This window comes from Phaseolus vulgaris, chromosome 1, assembly GCF_051622355.1.
Source record: "Phaseolus vulgaris cultivar YP4 chromosome 1, ASM5162235v1, whole genome shotgun sequence".
Lineage (NCBI taxonomy): Eukaryota > Viridiplantae > Streptophyta > Magnoliopsida > Fabales > Fabaceae > Phaseolus > Phaseolus vulgaris.
Window position 1 is genome coordinate 54,685,512 of NC_143498.1, and position 18,410 is coordinate 54,703,921.

At 33.4% G+C, this 18,410-nt stretch overlaps 4 protein-coding genes across 4 annotated transcripts; 3 read left to right on the top strand and 1 right to left on the bottom strand.

Annotated features, from left to right (window-relative positions):
- The first annotated feature begins 73 nt into the window (after window positions 1-73).
- MAP65-8 (microtubule-associated protein 65-8) lies at window positions 74-4,725 on the top strand. Its single transcript, XM_068618355.2, is given in 12 exon segments — window positions 74-362; window positions 453-656; window positions 995-1,246; window positions 1,330-1,542; window positions 1,859-2,014; window positions 2,088-2,247; window positions 2,353-2,504; window positions 2,594-2,681; window positions 2,762-2,835; window positions 4,042-4,116; window positions 4,272-4,543; window positions 4,545-4,725. Coding segments are annotated over 12 exon segments (1,782 nt in total). The 5' UTR covers window positions 74-278; the 3' UTR covers window positions 4,597-4,725.
- Window positions 4,726-5,093: 368 nt separating this feature from the next.
- On the bottom strand, window positions 5,094-5,899 carry NF-YC13 (nuclear factor Y, subunit C13). Its single transcript, XM_068618356.2, has one exon. The coding sequence runs from the start codon at window positions 5,854-5,856 to the stop codon at window positions 5,242-5,244; it is 615 nt and encodes a 204-aa protein (XP_068474457.1). The 5' UTR covers window positions 5,857-5,899; the 3' UTR covers window positions 5,094-5,241.
- Window positions 5,900-6,767: 868 nt separating this feature from the next.
- On the top strand, window positions 6,768-10,628 carry LOC137815249 (mitochondrial import receptor subunit TOM20). Its single transcript, XM_068618357.2, has 6 exons — window positions 6,768-6,921; window positions 7,409-7,487; window positions 7,590-7,759; window positions 7,856-7,903; window positions 9,236-9,319; window positions 10,279-10,628. The coding sequence occupies exons 1-6, from the start codon at window positions 6,823-6,825 to the stop codon at window positions 10,402-10,404; spliced, it is 606 nt and encodes a 201-aa protein (XP_068474458.1). The 5' UTR covers window positions 6,768-6,822; the 3' UTR covers window positions 10,405-10,628.
- A 5,537-nt stretch (window positions 10,629-16,165) lies between these two features.
- On the top strand, window positions 16,166-18,251 carry LOC137815245 (cytochrome P450 78A5). The gene is made up of 2 exons (XM_068618352.2): window positions 16,166-17,132; window positions 17,379-18,251. The coding sequence occupies exons 1-2, from the start codon at window positions 16,200-16,202 to the stop codon at window positions 17,994-17,996; spliced, it is 1,551 nt and encodes a 516-aa protein (XP_068474453.2). The 5' UTR covers window positions 16,166-16,199; the 3' UTR covers window positions 17,997-18,251.
- Window positions 18,252-18,410: the final 159 nt, after the last annotated feature.

The following is an 18,410-nucleotide window of genomic DNA, read 5'->3' on the forward strand; positions in this document are numbered from 1 at the left end:
TAATACAATTTAAAAAAAATAAAAGAGGGGGGAAAAGGTAAAGCCTGAAGGATCAAATAACTGGCTGATTCTTGAACCCAAAGCTTACATTACCCACTTCTGCCATCCTTGTCTTTTAAGCAAAAACTAATACCAAATGCAAATACTATCCCCACTCACACCAAAACTTCTTTCTCAACATTCATGAATTTTGCTTCATTCAGTTTATTATCCACGAGTCTTTCTCCTTAGTAGTCTCTGAGCTGTTTGATCTATACTGAAGGGTACATTCAGATCAAATGGGTTCATTCCAGACACCAATTGGAATGAGAAGTTCTACATTGCTAGAGACTTCATGTGGGTTCCTGTTGCAGGAACTGCAGGCAAGAGGCTTATTTGTTTCACATAATACTATGTATGTCTTTAGATAACTCCTGTTAGATTTCATGTTTTCTTATCTTGAATGAATGCAGATTATATGGGATGAAGTTGGAGAAGATAAGTTCGAAAGGGAGAAGGTTCTTCTAGATTTGGAGCAGGAGTGCCTTGAAGTTTACAGAAGAAAAGTTGATAGAGCAAATATATCTAGAGCTCGTCTGCATCAGGAACTGGCAGAGGCCGAGGCTGAATTCACTCACCTTCTTTTGTCCCTTGGTGAACGATCTCTACCTGGGCGGGTACTTGCTCCTTTTAATAATCTGCAATTAGTAGTTAAACAATCACAACTAATAGCCATGATAAGCAAATAGGATCCTATTTGATACCATCTAAAATTATTGATTGAATAACATTTATGCTTTCAATTACGTCTCATTGTTCAAATTCGACACCATCTTCTGTTATGCAATAATTTTGAAAATTATATTAGAAAATTGATATGTTGCTGAGCCAACCTTTAGGAAGCAACACAACATTTGCAAGAGAATCTTCTTAAATGTAACTTCCATGATTAAATTTGTGCTTTCCACAAGACATCATGAATCAGTCTGGACTGATGACAAAACTAACTGAACAGCCGGAGAAAAGAGCAGGTTCACTAAAAGAGCAGCTAGATTCGATCACCCCAGCACTCCAGGAAATGCGGTTGAGGAAAGAAGAGAGGCTAAACCAATTCCGAGCTGTGCAAGGTCAAATTCAAAAAAATTCTGCAGAAATTGGTGGTAACTCGGACAATGAACCTTCAAACATTGTCGTAAATGAGAATGATCTTTCACTAAAAAGGCTTGAGGAGTATCAGAATGAGTTGCAAAGACTTTACAATGAGAAGGTACCTTGAAGCCATTTATGTTTTTTACCGGTAGCCTTCAAAATTGTGACATTTCAAATAATTTATTGTGATTTCATTTGAAGAATGAAAGACTTCAGCAAGTGGAGAAATACATAGACATGATACACAGCTTGTCCACGATCTTGGGAAAGGATTCTTCTGCAATCATCATGGAAGTTCACCCAAGCTTAAATGATTTGTGTGGAATAACAAAAAATATAGGTGACACTACCTTAGATAAACTCAATATCACAGTGGAGTCCCTCTTTGAAGAAAAGAAAAATCGGCTGGACAAGGTAGAATACTACTATTTTTTTTGTTCTATGTAAACATTGTTAAATTTGAAAAGCTTTTCTGTTATTAAAGGAACTCGAAAACATCTTTTAGCTCTGATGGCTATAACGGTGACAGTTTTTTCCTTAAAATAAATAAACAAAAGAGAAATCTGGGGCATAAAAGTATTAAACTTTTGATATATTATTGGAGTACTAACCTGTTGGGTGACTATTGTAAAATAACTGCGTGAGGAAGCTTCAAGTATTTCTGTATTTTTCCCTTCACTCATATGCTTTCCATTTCACTAGTTTGTCATATTCTTGATATATTTTACAGCTTCACCATTTAGGCAAAGCACTGTCAAATCTATGGAATCTTATGGACACGCCATATAGTGAGCGACACCCATTTTCTCATGTAATCCATTTGTTGTCACTCTCATCAGCAGAAGTAACAGATCCGGGAAGTCTTACACTAGAAATAGTCCAGCAGGTAGATATCTAACTTAAATGATCCACAAAATATCAGAAACTCAATTGTTTAAAAACCCATAACTTTTTACAAGACTGAAGCTGAAGTCAAGAGACTGGATCAACTAAAAGCAAGCAAGATGAAGGAGCTATTCCAGAAAAAGCAGGAGGAACTGGAGTTGATATGCAAGAAATCACATGTGGAGATTCCTTCAAGAGAAGAGATGAACAATATAATTAACCTCATAAACTCAGGTGAATCTAAGAAACTAAGTAATGTGTGTCTTTTCCCTTCCAGAAACTGTACAGGCCTATTTACTTTAAAACATCAGACATGAAATTGACTTACATTTACCTCAGGGGAGATTGATCATTCGGATCTCCTCTTGAGCATGGACGAACAGATTTCGAGAGCAAAAGAAGAGGCTTCTAGCAGGAAGTCTATCATGGAGAAAGTGGAGAAGTGGATGCTAGCACGTGATGAGGAGCGCTGGCTAGAAGAATATAGCAGGGTTAGAATTTTCATTTGAACCGATCTTCAGAAATAGGTTTAAAGGGTAAATTATCTATAGTATGTCTCACAATCCAAGTGTGCTATCAGGATGAGAATCGATACTCAGTCAGTAGAGGAGCTCACAAAAACTTGAGACGTGCTGAACGAGCCCGTATAATGGTCAGCAGAATACCAGGTACATCTATATAAACAGACAATTTAGACCAACCGGCTGCAAACCCACATGTACTTACAAACAGTGATTGCGATTTCCAGCTTTGGTAGATATGCTAATAAAAATGACTAGAAGTTGGGAAGAAGAAAGAAACAAAGTTTTCTTGTATGATCAGGTAAGACATCTTACACTCAGCAACACTTAGAATATTTATGCTCAAAAGGTATAGAAGAAACGGTCTAAATAATTCTTAAAAGGGAATAAGTGAGATTTTGAACATTCAGAAAACATCCAGCATTTATGCGAGGTTAAATAAGTGTGTGCGCAATGATGTTATAGGCGTACACACAGTTAGTCTCAGATAAACTGATTGATATCAAGTATTAAAGCAGAGAAAACTTGCAGGAGCCATTCTATGAACAGTTTGTTTTCATCATATAATCAAGCCATTTAATAACTTTCTTGAAAGGATTTGTGGGAAAGTTGGTTATATATATTTTTTTTATAGAAATTAATAAGTTATATATTAACTACATATACAAATTATATTTTAATATATAAATATAACATTTATAATTTCTTTATTAATTATTAATATTAATTTTCTTATTATAATAAAATAATTAATAATTAATAAATAAAAGTTTAATTTTAATTATTAATATGTATTTTATTAATATTTAATATTTTTTTATTTTAATTTATTTTAATTTTAATATATATTTCTAAATTCTTTTATATTAAATTATTTTATCTTTTTCTAAAATTTATAATATTTATCAAAATTGTAAACTTACACTTTATATATTTAAAAAAAATAAAAAATAGTTCACAACCATCACATCACTCAAAAACTTCAATAAACTTTCCTCACAAGTCTATTTTAACATACCCTAATTCAAACAATCCCACTTTCTTCTCAAATCACTCTAAATCCACTTCCTAAAATCTCCTCCCTAATCCAAACACATCATTAGTAGCATAATGATACACCTAGCCAATGTCAAATTGTTCAACTAATGGCAGTAAATATTTTGCCATAGGAGCAATAATGAAATTCTAGCATCTTCTATTATGAAATGTGCCACATTGCAAACTCAGTCAATCAAGTAATGCCATAAACCATCTATAGATAGCAGTAACACCTCAATACCTCACAAAAAAGATGATAAAAAAACCCTAAAGAATTCAAGAGGTAAATCATGTAGTACACTTCTAGACTACTAGCTTTATTCATGTTGACATCAAATGGTTTCAGAAGCCGGACAATGTATCAATTTCTTTACTCTTGGTCCAGCATATACGTTTGTGATTTCACTTTAATAGTATGATGCTATGGTTTGTTGATTGACAACAGCATACACAAATGATATCTACGTAGGTACCTCTGATGGCTATATTGGAAGAATATAACTTACTAAGACGAGAAAAAGAGGAGGATATGAAAAGACAGCAGGTGAGTGTTCGATAGACAGTGACAGATAGCTCCATACATCAGTTTGAACATTAAATTCTGGTTAAAACTAAGTTGTTTGTGAAAAGACTCTTGCCACGTGAATTGCTATGCCCTAACAACCTTATCCCTACCCCTTTTTCGTGTTTGGTTTTCAGCCTTGGGAAAAAAAGAGGATTCAAAGCCAAGTAGTTGAGCTAGACAATACTTACACGTCAAGACCCACCACCAGCAGTAGACGTCTGCCAAGTAGAAGCTTGAATGGAGCTCTAGACAGTTCAGTGATCATGAACAGAAGGCTTTCTATGGGAATCCAACAGCTTCCATCCAACAGCATAAATTCAGGAAATCAAGGCTTGTCTAACATTAAGGATGGAAGCAATGCCCTAAGGAAAAAGATTTTTGGCGACCTTGCCTTCACCTCTCATATGAGATGAGGCATCATCTACAGTATCAACACATTACATACCGTTTTCCCCTTAAATTTCTTTGTCAGAAACCTCGATTTTGACTGAAATTGCTACAGAAAGCTTGCTGACCTGCAAAAAAAATAAGCGTGGAGAATTTAATGTACTTGGATTCCTAATATTAAGTTGCCGTTTCATTGTTTCACTTGCAATTTTTGCATCATGTATTCCTGTTTCAGAACCAGGATAGCAAGATGCATTTATTGATCTAGAAGTACTATAATCACAAAAATAATCTCAAGAATTTGAATGATTATAACTGTGCTTGTACTCACATTGCATCACATTGAACATGATTTCACAGTGATATAAAGATTCCCGTTCAACATGTACTGAAAAGTATATCTGCCCCCTTATAAAGCCGCTATAATCTTGGAAAATTTCAAACAAGCAAACCAAAGCAAAGTTTCATAGAATCTTTTTGGAATCAGAACAAATTTTTAGAGCTTTTCAACCAGAAAAAAAAATATATATATTGCCAGTAAAGAAACACTCAAGAGCTCTTCTAACCTGTATTCAAACAAAAACTATATCAATAATCAAACAATCTTGATACATAACTAATTATAATGCCTTTTTTCGCATTGTTAAATGTTAAATGTTACATCTGATTAGGGTCGGATACAAAACCTTAATTGCGAGTATAAACAAACATAACCTATTACTCATCTACGGGTACTGGCGACTGAGCTTGAGCAGGAATTTCCGGCGACAGAGCTTGAGCAACAATTTCAGGCGACTGAGCTTGAGCAGCAACTTCGGGCGGTTGAGCTTGAGCAGGAATTTCGGGCGATTGAGCTTGGGCAGGAATTTCAGGCGGTTGGGCTTGGGCTTGGGCTGGATTTTCAGTCGATTGAGCCTTGGCAAGGTTTTGAGGCTCTGGCTTTCGGAAGAATTGATCGATGCGACGAGTACCAGGAGGAGGGGCATCAAGTTTGGGCCGAGACACGGGCTGAGTGGGCTCACCGAGCTTGGCGGGCCGAGACGGCGGCGGAAGATCATCGAGGAGAAAATCCCTGGTGGGCTGGTGCCTCTGAACGGCAATTCTCACGTGTTCCAGATTCACAGTCTTCCGTTTCTTTTCAATGGCAACGTTCGCAGATTTTTCAGCCAGAAATTGGAGGAACAACTCCGTGGAGCGCGACACGAGGAACAACGCTTCGGAACTCACTCTCTTCACATCCTCGTCCAGCACCATAATCTTCTTAACCCGACCCTTCGGGAATTCGAGTTGAATCGACGCTCCATTCTCTTCTTCCTCCGCCATAGTAACCATTTCAACTTTCTCTTCTCCTTTTACGTTGAAGTTACAGCTAGGGTTTTCAAATTGGCGGGAACGGGAAACTATCAGGGGTATTATCGTCTTTTGGACCACCAATTCCCGCCATTCATAAAATGAAGTGCGCGGCTCTTTTGAATTTCATATTTTCTTTCTTCACCCCTACGTTTTTCTTCCTAACCTCCATAATATTATGCAAAGACAAATCTATCCCTTATATTTTCTAAAAATCCTAAAATGCACACAACACCCACACTCTATTCTTTCTTCTTCCATTGCACACAGACTCCACACAAACATATTGCATTGCTCTCTCAACGGCAACGCTACTCAATCTCTTGGTACAGGAAGGTGTTTCTATCGGTAGTGTCTTCGACAACTTAGTGGTTTTGTGGTTTCTCTTAGTGTTTTTCTATTCGGAGAAGAAGGTGAGTAATTTTTTTTTGCCTTTTGAATCTATAGTTATATTTTTATTACAGATTTTCATTTTCACAGTATATATATTGTGATCCAGACAATACAGCCACTAAGAAAATCCGCATTTTGTGTTTTTTTTTCTTCCAGAATATTGAATGCACAAAACTCCCATATTGGTGCATATGTAAATCTTCTCGATTGGGTGAATTCAGTGATCTTCCAAATTTACAAATTCATAGTATATTTTCGGATTTCAAAATCCGTAATGCAAAAAATGCATTCCAAACTCACAAATATGTAATTCAAGAAATGCAGGTGCCTTTTCAAAATAAATGGTCAGAGTAAGTTTTGGAATTTTAAAAATTGTGGTGGTGCAGAAAAAAAAAACGTAGGGTGCAGTAAGAAACTCCCTTTGAATTTTTGGCCCGGGCCCGGCCCAGGTCAAGTCTTTCTCTGTGTTTAGTTTAATGGAGTGTGTATGCTGCAGGAGTATGCAGTTGCAGAGTCACGCATTTAGCGTTTGGCGTTCGGCGATCACAGGAGGGAATGGAGTATCCTCAAGATAATTTCAATCGGTTACTGTTATACGAACACACGCGGAAGGTCGCTGAACAAAACTACGCAACTAATCCTTTTGATGCTGATGTACGTATTGTTCTTCATTGACCTAACGTTCCTTCCTTACACTTATGCGTGTGAGTTACTTTGCTCATACTTGTGCTTTAGAACTTCTGTTTGTAATGCATGAAATGCATGAAATGTATGAAATGAAATTTTTACTACTGTTGTTTTCTATTACTAGTCAATGTCGCATTACATTATGTAAAATTGGAACGACAAAACTTAGATACAATTAACTGGACTTTCATCTCAGTAATGTGCGAAATGCAGGTTTGGTTTTACGGATTATGCAGATTATTGAGGTGAAACTTCAATTCTGATTGGAGAACAACACGTAATTAACTGTAACCAAGTCTTGTCCAAATTGGATATGATGTTTATGGGGTTATGCGTTTTTGTAATTTTGTGGTTTAGAAAATAGATTAGGATTATTTTTGCTTACAGAAGTAGCTAGAACAAGAGTAGATGTGTCTAAACGTGTATATGAATATGAATATGAATATTCGTACAGAATCTGACCAAATGGGCGGGAGCTTTGATCGAGTTGTCAGCATTCGAGAAGCCTGGGCTTTCCAAGGCGATGATTGATGGTATATCACGTGTTAAATTGAGCAAAATTTAGAAGGGAATGAAGTGCGAGTTACTTTGAATTGATTGTTTTGGGTTTTTGTGGGAACCAACCATCTTAACAGATGCCCTTTCGAAGCTGGAAGAGGCTTTGCTGATCAATGCAACGAAGCACGAGACTCTTTGGTACATGGGAAATGCACACACGTCGTATGCATTTCTAACGCCGGATATCAGTGAGGCAAAGGGTTATTTTGACAAGGCATATGAGTATTTCCGGAAAGCTGTGGATGAGGTGATAGTGTGTTTGCTATATGTGCATTCCTCTTCGTTATTATTACATGTTGTTGCAAATGTATTAGTTACTTAGTGGTGGTTTTTGAAATTGTAGGATCCTGGAAATGGCCTCTATAGAAAGTCCTTTGAAATTTCTGTGAAGGTAATGGAATTGCTATGGCCACTGTATCAATATTATTTTTGCGCTTGATTTCATTCTCGTGTTCCAAACTTTGCAGAAAAATATCAAACCAGCTAAAACTACCTTGTCTACTCGGGGTGTTTAGCTGGAGAAATGTTTTTTACATCATTGATTGGAACACAACTTGAGATATATTTAGAGTAAAACTAGTTCACTATCAGTGTTAGTGTTTCTGCTGTTACTAGGGAGATTCTAATGTTTTATATTGTCTGGTTTACATTCTGTTTGAGATTCGGTAAGTCTTACTAATGATTAAAAGAAAATAAATTGTTTGGCATGTTTGCTCTAAAAATCTTTTGGATCTTTTGCGAATAATTATTTTTTTTACTTAGAAGCAGAATTTTTCTCATTAAGCTATTTATTATTTTCAAAATTTGGATCTTTTGCGAATAATTATTTTTTTTACTTAGAAGCAGAATTTTTCTCATTAAGCTATTTATTATTTTCACAATTTGGATCTTTTGCGAATAATTATTTTTTTTACTTTGTTTTATTTTATTTTATTTTCAAAAGTAAAACATTGTTTTTACAATTAGATTTTGGGTAGCCATTTCAAAACTAGTCAATCCATAATATTTTTACAATGTTATATTTTTTTCGTCATGCGTTGTTGAAAATTATAATTTCAAGCTTAATATCTATTTTTTGAAGCTTGTTTTCAAAACATATATAAAAAAAAAATACTGATTAATAAAATGTGATTGCTACTTTATATATTTTTTAAAAAAAATCTTAGTTACTTATTGTCTTGACACCCTCCAGCATATTGGGGATAAAGCCTTGTGTTTGCTTGTGGATGTTTGTGATTTCGCATTTCATAACCTTTATTCATATGTATGATAAATAAGTCTTACTGCTTGAACAACTTTGGTATTCTTTCTATATTCTTGCTTGTGGATATTTTTTACGTCATGCGTTGTTGAAAATTATAATTTCAAGCTTAATATCAATTTTTTTAAGCTTGTTTTCAAAACATATATAAAAAAAATACTGATTAATAAAATGTGATTGCTACTTTATATCTTTTTTAAAAAAATCTTAGTTACTTATTGTCTTGACACCCTCCAGCATATTGGGGATAAAACCTTGTGTTTGCTTGTGGATGTTTGTGATTTCGCATTTCATAACCTTTATTCATATGTATGATAAATAAGTCTTACTGCTTGAACAACTTTGGTATTCTTTCTATATGCAGTCAGGGCAACTGCTTTCTTGATTTCTTCATTTTTCTGATAACATTGCTTAATTATATCTTTTCTACTCTGATGGCTTGCTGTGAACCATGCTTCGTAGGCCCCAGAAATTCACATGGAGATCCATAATAGTGGGCTTGGTCCGATGAGTAATGCAGGATCCTCTGCTACTTCAAAAGGAAAGGTTGTATTTATTGAAATTTCATTGTATTTAATTAAATTTTAGTCTTTGTATTGTATTACGAATGCTGATTGATGACCTAAAATTTAGTTCAACCTGCTCTGTCAAATTAATGGAAGGGGCTTCTTGATAATTTAAAATGCTCAAAGCAGCTCAAATGGAGTTTTTGTTTTAGTTCTGTGGAAAAAACCTTGTTTAGAACCTTTTGCGTTCAAAACTTTTTACGCAAGCAAGTCATAAGAACTTGCATCTTCAACAAACTTTTTTTATGGTCAGTCTGACGTAATGTAAACAACACTCCGCGTATATTAAAAAAGTCTTTCTTGCCTTTTTGTTACGAATAGCATTTGGCGCACTTTTTAGTTGGAGTCAATGCGTGCTCATTAGGATTTTGCTAACATTTTAGCTTTGGGATGCACCTGGTCTATCTTGCCTGTGACATTTATCAATCCTCTATGTGTAAAGCTTATTTTGCATTTTGTGTTAACTGTAGATATAATTTAGTTTCATCTAATAAGCGGTTAGAAAACATGTTCCAGAATTGATGTCAGTTTAAATAGATCAAGCAATTTATTTGCATCTGTTTCTGTCTGTTTGCCATGTATTAGCTAACTAGGCTGTGTTGGCCAACGTTTTGTTCTCAGAAAACTATTTTCCTTTTGCTACTTAGATCGTAACTACTAAAGATGACCTGCTAAATGTTGATGATGTAGATAGCAAACTTTTCTGTCCTTTGAACTACTCATCTTCTATTCTAGCTTACCATATATTTGGACGCTGAAAAAATCATGAAAGTAACCTTATGGGATTAAATTGTTTGAAAAGGTTACGCACGATTATTTTGTATGAGATTATATGTATTCAATAATCTATAATGGAGCATGTTATTTCTGGTAATCGATCCATGTCTGCTTTAGCCTATTTAGGGAAGAAACTTACTGTCATTGTTTGTCTCATTTCAGGAATCTAAAAGGCAGAAGAACAATGACTTTAAGTATGACATATTTGGATGGATTATTCTTGCAGTGAGTATAGTAGCATGGGTGGGAATGGCCAAATCTAACATTCCCCCGTCACCCCCTAGATAAAAAAAATTATTTGATGCATTATTACCAAAGTGGAACTTGTGTGGTGTCTACATTCTGACTTCATTCATCATTGACGCCTTTCTTTGCCGTCCAAAAGATTGGCTTTTTAAGAATGAGCTTTTTTTAGCATATGTCGCAAAGTTTCTCCATTCTGATTTCATTTGTCATTTTTTATGTCGACATCGTGATTTCATTCATCATTTCTGTATGTCTTGTTATCCTCTTGTGTGGTTTTTTAGATAAGATGGTTAACCACTTGCTAGCCAAAAAAAATGTCTGTTAACCTCTTGTATGAACTAAGCTCAAGGCCTACGGGGATGAAGGGGATGAATTACCTCATAAAGTAGTGAGGGAATAATTTATATTTTATTGTTGCAATTTAACAAAATCTCGAAATATGTGACTTATATGCTATGCTAGTGGTATGAAATGCTATGAGGCTCGGACATGTCTCTCTTAAATGGTGTGTCCGTGTCAGACACACGTATCATATATAAACACTTATATGATACTCGTAGCACATGTATTGGTGAAGCATCCAATTTAAAAAATATTTGTTGAATTTTTAATAATTCTAGTACGGTTTTAACACAATTTAAAAAAATATATATATTAATTTTTTAAAAAGTCAAACTTAATATATAAATTTTTACTATGATTAAAAAAATAAGAAATAATTCCTTTTGAACTATGAGAAATATCTTTCTGTTTTAAAAAATGAAATATATTTGTGTATATAAATCTTTATTATCAATTTATATAATTTGTAATTATATAATATATAGATGTGTGTTTTTGTGTCTTACATTTTTATAAATTATATGTATTTTTGTGTCAGTATCCGGATTTGTGCCTACATTGATAAAATGAAACTAACTTGTTATTTTTAATTCTTTGGTTTTATATTTACGTTATCAACAATGAAAGCGAAATTTTACTTCACCATATCAGTAAAGTATTCTAGTAATGGTACCATAATTTTATTTCGTATGATGCCGTTTCAATTCACATGTATCCAAACATCTTTAATCTTCATATTCTTAAATAATTTACCAAATTGTGTTTGTTTTGTTGTGTTTGTTTTGGTACTTTGTAAGTGAGCAACTTTCTATTTCTTTTAATGCTAACTTACTTTATATATTTTTGATCCTTTGAGATTTGTCAGATAGGGACAGTAATTATTGAAAAGATTTATAGTGTCTAAAAGCCTAAAATAAAGACTGAATGAATAAATTAACTTTAAAAATAGCACTGTGTCACAGTGTAAGTTGTTTATAATAAGTTATAAATTTAAAGGTGAATATTTATTTATTGTATATTTTAATTATAATATTATGTGTACATTTAATATTTATTTAAATATGTTTAGATTGTATATAAATAATTATTCTTCTTGCGCATAGTACATGCTAAACTATATTAGCTATGATTAAAATCCATTATAAAAAAAATCAATGTAAATAATATGAATAGTTTAAATTATGATATAAGAATATCTTTAATTTCTTAAAAAAAGTAAATTAGAGTTTTATTTAAAGAGAGAAGTCAATGAGTTAAGGGTTGATAGATTTATATAATTACGTGCAAAACCCATGAGTCATAACGAGACTAACATTTGTATAAAAAAACAAGACTGATATCATTTCATAATCTTCAAACAAAATTTCAATAATATGCTAAAAAACTGGTAGGATAATGACATGTATATTAATATATGCTAAACAACTTGCATGACCACTTTTAATTTTGTACCCCTTTCATTATTAAGACTTTATTAAGAAAACTGAATATTTTATAGAACATAACACCTTGTTGGTAATGCATCACTGATAATTATTCTTATTTTAGTCTTTATTAGCTTTTATTTCACCTCTACATAAAATAAGTGTAATGTTTATATATATATATATATATATATATATATACTATACTTTGATCTAAGTAAGAAAAATAAAATAAAATAGAAAGTTATTTCGAATTTATTCTAACGATGTTTTGTTGGGCTTATTAGGTAATCTATTATCGAGCGATCGTTATCGGACTCATAATATGTTATCCTACATATGAACTGTCACTCCTACCATGAGAAGGATGTGTTGGAGATTCTACATCAATTAAAAAATAAGATATTTCATTTTCTATAAATAAGTACAAAATTCACTTTATAAGTCGATTATATGAGATTGAATTAATTTAACCTAAACAAAAATATACTAAAATATACTAACATGTTTAGATATTTGAGTTAAACTAATATATAAAATCTGTAATTGAACCATTATCAGAACAGACTTCATATTATGTACTCGTTAAATTGTACTTCAGATTGTGTCCACGTCATTGATTTGGCTCAACTGTTGAAAAAACACTTTGCTTTTAATTAATTATATTATATTTTTCAACCGGCTCAATTAGCACAGTGTTTTTTAACCCCAAATAATTGATTACATTATAATTTTTAACCCACTCAATCCATAATTACCTTCAGAAAATCTATCCTTTCTGATTGTGGTGGGGTAGAATTTTTTTTCTACTTTTAACAATTATAATATGACTAAGTCACTCTTCAATTGTGAAGATAAAAGAATTTTTTGTTTCATAATCAAATTTCAAATTGGTTCATCAGTTCACAGTTGGTATTTTTGGTACATAAAACAACCATTCATTCATGGTGGAAAGTTCCACCACTTTCTTTGAATGGTAAGAATAATTTGAGGAGTGAAATGTTGTTTGGTCACCATGTCATTATTCAAAAGGGAGACTAATCTAATTGAGCATGTATAATGGCCACTACCACACATAGACATAGAAATTGGTGTATTTAAGTTGTATGTAGTAGAGATATTTAAGTTGTATGTAGTAGAGACACTGATACAAATATTGATACGATATGGATATGGAGATGAAGATATGTATAATCTTTAAAATGTAAGATACGAGAATATGAATCTATATATTATATAATTATAAATTATATAAATTGATATTAAAGATTTACATGGATAAGTATGTTTCAAATTTTTTTATTATAGCAGAAAAATGTTTCTCATAACTAATTCAAAATGATTTGTTTATTATTTTTATAATCATAAAAAAAAAATTATACAAAAAATTTGAGTTTAAAAAAAATTAATATATATATATATATATATATTTTAAATTGTGTTAGAATTATAAGAAATCCAATCAATATTTTTTAAATTATATACTTCATAAATACGTGTTAGACGAATGTCGATATCCATGTAACCAAAGCGTGTCAAAACTTTTTAACCTACCTACACCCTATGATACATCATGTAAAGTTAAAAAAGGTCAAAAGTTGGCATAAAGAAGATTCCACTTTCCCTTATTTTTCTGTCCTAAGTTTCTTCGAAATTGTGGGGAGCAATGTTTTGTTCTTTCTATCTCTTGGGAATACAGCAAAGACAACCTGCTTTATTTGCTTTTTGTATTACTTAATACATTTTCTTTGGAGATTGGATTTGCATTAATGGTCTTTTCCTTCAGCATGTGATTTAATAATCATAATAATCACTTTTTATTTGTTGCTTTCATCCAATAATCACTTCACTGCACAAATTATGTATTGTTAGTGGGCTTTCTAATTTTTTTATATTGCTATTTGAAAAGGACCCTTTCAATTCAACAATAATTATAATAACTTTAGTGACTAGATTCATGGGCTTGGGCAGAGCCACGCGTTCTTTAACTTTTTTATAAACAGGGTCAATTATTTTACTTTTTTGAACAAATCCTATATCAAATACTGATGCAACGTAAAAAATATTCCAATAAAAGCTTGAATAACTCATACTTCGTTACTGGTGTCACCATAACCATAATTGTTAAAGATTTTACATCTACTATTACAAGAGATTATAACATTTTTATAAAATATAAATGAGTATAAATTTCATTTTATAAATTGGTTTTATAAGATTAAGTTAAATTTAAAGTTAACTTTTTAATATGGTAAGAGTCATTTAGAGTCTATCATATGGGATCATTCATAACTATTCAGTCTCACGTACGAGCTGTCACTCTCGATGTGATAGATGTGTTGAAACCGATTTTACGAAGTTGGGTTAAGTTTAAAGTTCATTTCTTAATACTAATGAATGTGTTGTATTTTTTAAAAGTAACTTGGATTTAAAATTTAGAATTTCATGGATAATAAAGCATGGTACATACGTAAAATATCTAAAAAAAATTGAACAAAATTCTATGGCAATCATTTTTAAGAGCTGCGAAGAGTTCAAAAGATATTGGCTTGAAATATAGATAATTTATCATTAATCTACTAAATTAATTTATAATGTAAGGTATTAAGAAGTGTCCTTGTGTACGTAAGACTATATACTGATGTGACATAATAAACTCAACAAACTCTTACTAATATAGATTCGAAATGGCTCTGATAACATATTAAGAAGTGAATTTTAAGCCTAACTCAATCTTATAAAACCGATTTATAAGATGAGATTTGCATCCATATACTATAAAATGAGTTTATCTGTAATTCATATGGAATGTTTAACCTGTTTAACCTGAAGTATGAACATGACATTTTTTTCTCTACATGATAATAATATTATATTACATCATTTACAAGATTAGTTGGAATCTTTAACCTAAAAGTATGAACATGACATTTTTTTTCTACATGATAATAATATTATATTACATAATTTACAGGATTAGTAGCATATTCCTCTCTTACCCAAGAGCGTGCAAGTTGCAGAGCTAAATCATCCACTGTATAAGAAACAGTTTTAAGAGATTATTTGAAGATTTGTTTACCTATAACGTGTTAATAAGATATACAGCACACAATGGAACAAACATGTTTAGATTTGATTAGTATTTAATATATGTACTGTAATTTCTCCGAACTAAACTACAAAATATAAAACTACTAGGAGCTGACAGATGCACTGTCTGTCAATATTCTCCAAAAGCCACTGAAGAATTACACTCTTATTTCCATCAATAAAAAAACAATTGTTATAGTTCCAAGGTCACTAGGGTATCTATTAGCTTGAAATTTTTTAATCTACGGATATGGAACCAATCTTATTATATCAACAAACTTCTCAATAAACCCACCTCAAATACACGAGAATAATGCAATAATGCACCAAAATCCATTCCATGATTTAGGGTTTAGGATCTCACTTATGTAAATTACATTTTGCTGTAGGTTGAAAATTCCAGGTTAACTACATAAGACATTTTATAATTTATAAGTGGCGTATATTACGAAGTGGACTTTAAATGACTCTGATACCATATTACGAAGTGGACTTTAAGTTTAACTCAACCCCATAAAACCGGCTCATAGGGTTGAGGTTTGCACCCACTTATATACAATGAAATGTCTTAATCTCTAGTCGATGTGGGATCTCCAATAGTGTAAATTCAATTTTATGCAATTGAGTTAGGGTTAAAGTTCATTTCTTAATATGGTATTAAAGTCATTTTGAGTCTATCATTTGTTGAGCTTATCCGACCATTCGTTATCGAACCATTATCGGGCTATCCATAATATATAGTCTCACGCATGAATTGGTAATCTTGGTGTGAAGAGATATATTAAAAATTATACATTAACTAGAGATTAAAATATTTCATAGTATATAAATGATTGATAGGAAAAATTGACATTGTGATGATATAAGGCTTAACCATGGTTATCCAATTAACCATAAATAGTTAACCTACTTCCCATAGTGTATATATATATACCATGCATTGATCCACAAACATTGCAACCCAACAAACACTCATTCATAATGATGATTCCAACACTCCAAACAATGTTCCAAAGCACCTTCTCTTGTTCTCACTCTTGGTCTCTCATCACTCTCTTCCTCTCCACGTCACTCGCTGCCCTTGCCATCTCCTTCAACTACTGGCTTCTCCCGGGAGGGTTGGCCTGGAGAAAACATCACGACCGTTACAAACTATCGGGCCCAATGGGCTGGCCCATATTAGGGTCCCTGCCTGAAATGGGCTCTCTGGCCCATGGAAAACTTGCTTCCATGGCCACTTCACTAAGCGCAAAAAGGCTCATGGCACTTAGTTTGGGAACCAACCGGGTTGTGATCAGCAGCCACCCGGAGACCGCAAGAGAAATTCTTTGCGGGCCGGGCTTCTCGGACCGGCCCGTTAAGGAATCGGCCCGCACGCTGATGTTTGAGCGCGCCATTGGATTTGCTCCGTATGGGACTTATTGGCGTCACCTTCGTAAGGTGGCGACCACGCACATGTTCTCTCCGAGGAGGATCTCCGATTTGGAGAGCCTCCGGCAAAGAGTGGCGGCGGATATGGTGAAGAAGACGTGGGAGGAGATGGAGGTGAAAGGGGTGGTGGAGGTGAAAGGGATATTGCATGCAGGGTCCCTGAGAACAATGTTGGAGAGTGTTTTTGGAATGAATATAGAATCAGAAACAGAGGAGGTGTTGGGAGATATGATTAAGGAAGGGTATGAGTTGATTGCAAAGTTTAACTGGGAAGACTATTTTCCCTTCAGGTTTTTGGACTTTCATGGCGTAAAGAGAAGGTGTCACAGATTGACCAGTAAGGTGAAGAGTGTGGTGGGTGAGATGGTGGAACAAAGAAAAATACGTGGGGAAGTGGTCGGAGAAAGTGATTTTCTCAGTGCCTTGTTATCGTTGCCCCAAGAAGAAAGGATAGGTGAATCAGATATGGTGGCTATCTTATGGGTAAGTAGTAGACTCAGACTCAGATATATCTTTTGTATCTTGTATCCGTGTCAGACACATATGACACTCGTAGATTATATAATATCTCTAGTATCCTAAATTATACGTAAAGTAATCTCTATATCGTTATTAATATTTTATGTCTATGCGAAATACTCAAAACCCAAGTCATAACAATACTTATTACTTTACTAACGTTGTGTGTTCATGTTTTATATTTTGTTTTCATTGGTATGTTTTGTGCAGGAAATGTTATTCAGGGGAACAGACACAGTTGCTATACTTTTGGAATGGATTATGGCGAGGATGGTGTTGCACCGAGATGTTCAGAGCAAAGCCCGCCAAGAGATCGACACGTGCATGGGCCAGAACAGTCACGTGCGAGACTCCGACATTCCAAATCTCCCTTACCTTCAAGCCATAGTGAAGGAGGTGCTTCGATTGCACCCACCAGGCCCGTTGCTTTCGTGGGCTCGTCTTGCAACCCATGACGTTCATATTGACAAAGTCCTTGTGCCTGCTGGCACAACCGCAATGGTTAACATGTGGGCCATATCACACGACTCTTCTGTCTGGAAGGACCCGTGGGCCTTTAAGCCCGAACGATTCATGGATGAAGAAGTGTCAGTCATGGGGTCAGACATGAGACTTGCACCGTTTGGTGCAGGACGCAGGGTTTGCCCTGGAAAAAACTTGGGCTTAGCCACTGTTCATCTTTGGCTTGCACAGTTTCTTCATCGATTCATATTGGTTTCAGCACAACCCGTGGATCTTTCAGAATGCCTTAAGCTCTCTATGGAAATGAAAAAGCCTTTACAGTGCAAAGTGATTCCTAGGTACAACACCATTAGGAGCTCAACTTAGTAAATCCATGCACAATAAAGCATATTGTTGTCCAATATAAACTAAAACTAGTGTGAACTACATGTTATTGGGTATTTCTTTTTACACCCCTATATTACTAGAATTATCTTGATAATTTTGGATGATTCTGGAATAAGGGTTTCATAAGTAAAAGGTGTTTCCAAAATAGAAGTTTGATAAGTAAAGTGTGTTTCTATAATAGAAAATCTGGAACACATGTAACAATTTTTGTTATATATACAGTATTTTTCTTTATATTATTTTCGCTTCTTAAAATTTCATACTAGTTATTTGTTAGTAATTTTTTTTAATATTTTTTAAAAATTAACAAAATAGAGTTTTTAACAAGAAGAAAGTTAATAAATAAAAAATTATTTAAAATTTATTTTTATGTACTTTTATTTTTTCACTTAG

What these genes read in the sequence shown, in the direction of transcription:
- LOC137815249 (XM_068618357.2), top strand. Translation starts at nt 6,823, where the DNA reads ATGGAGTATCCTCAAGATAATTTCAATCGGTTACTGTTATACGAACAC. An exon ending in TTCCAAGGCGATGATTGATG is followed by an intron (nt 7,488 to 7,589) that starts GTATATCACGTG and finishes CCATCTTAACAG; the next exon opens with ATGCCCTTTCGAAGCTGGAA. An exon ending in TCCGGAAAGCTGTGGATGAG is followed by an intron (nt 7,760 to 7,855) that starts GTGATAGTGTGT and finishes TTGAAATTGTAG; the next exon opens with GATCCTGGAAATGGCCTCTA.
- LOC137815245 (XM_068618352.2), top strand. Translation starts at nt 16,200, where the DNA reads ATGATGATTCCAACACTCCAAACAATGTTCCAAAGCACCTTCTCTTGT. An exon ending in ATATGGTGGCTATCTTATGG is followed by an intron (nt 17,133 to 17,378) that starts GTAAGTAGTAGA and finishes TGTTTTGTGCAG; the next exon opens with GAAATGTTATTCAGGGGAAC.
- NF-YC13 (XM_068618356.2), bottom strand. Translation starts at nt 5,856, where the DNA reads ATGGTTACTATGGCGGAGGAAGAAGAGAATGGAGCGTCGATTCAACTC.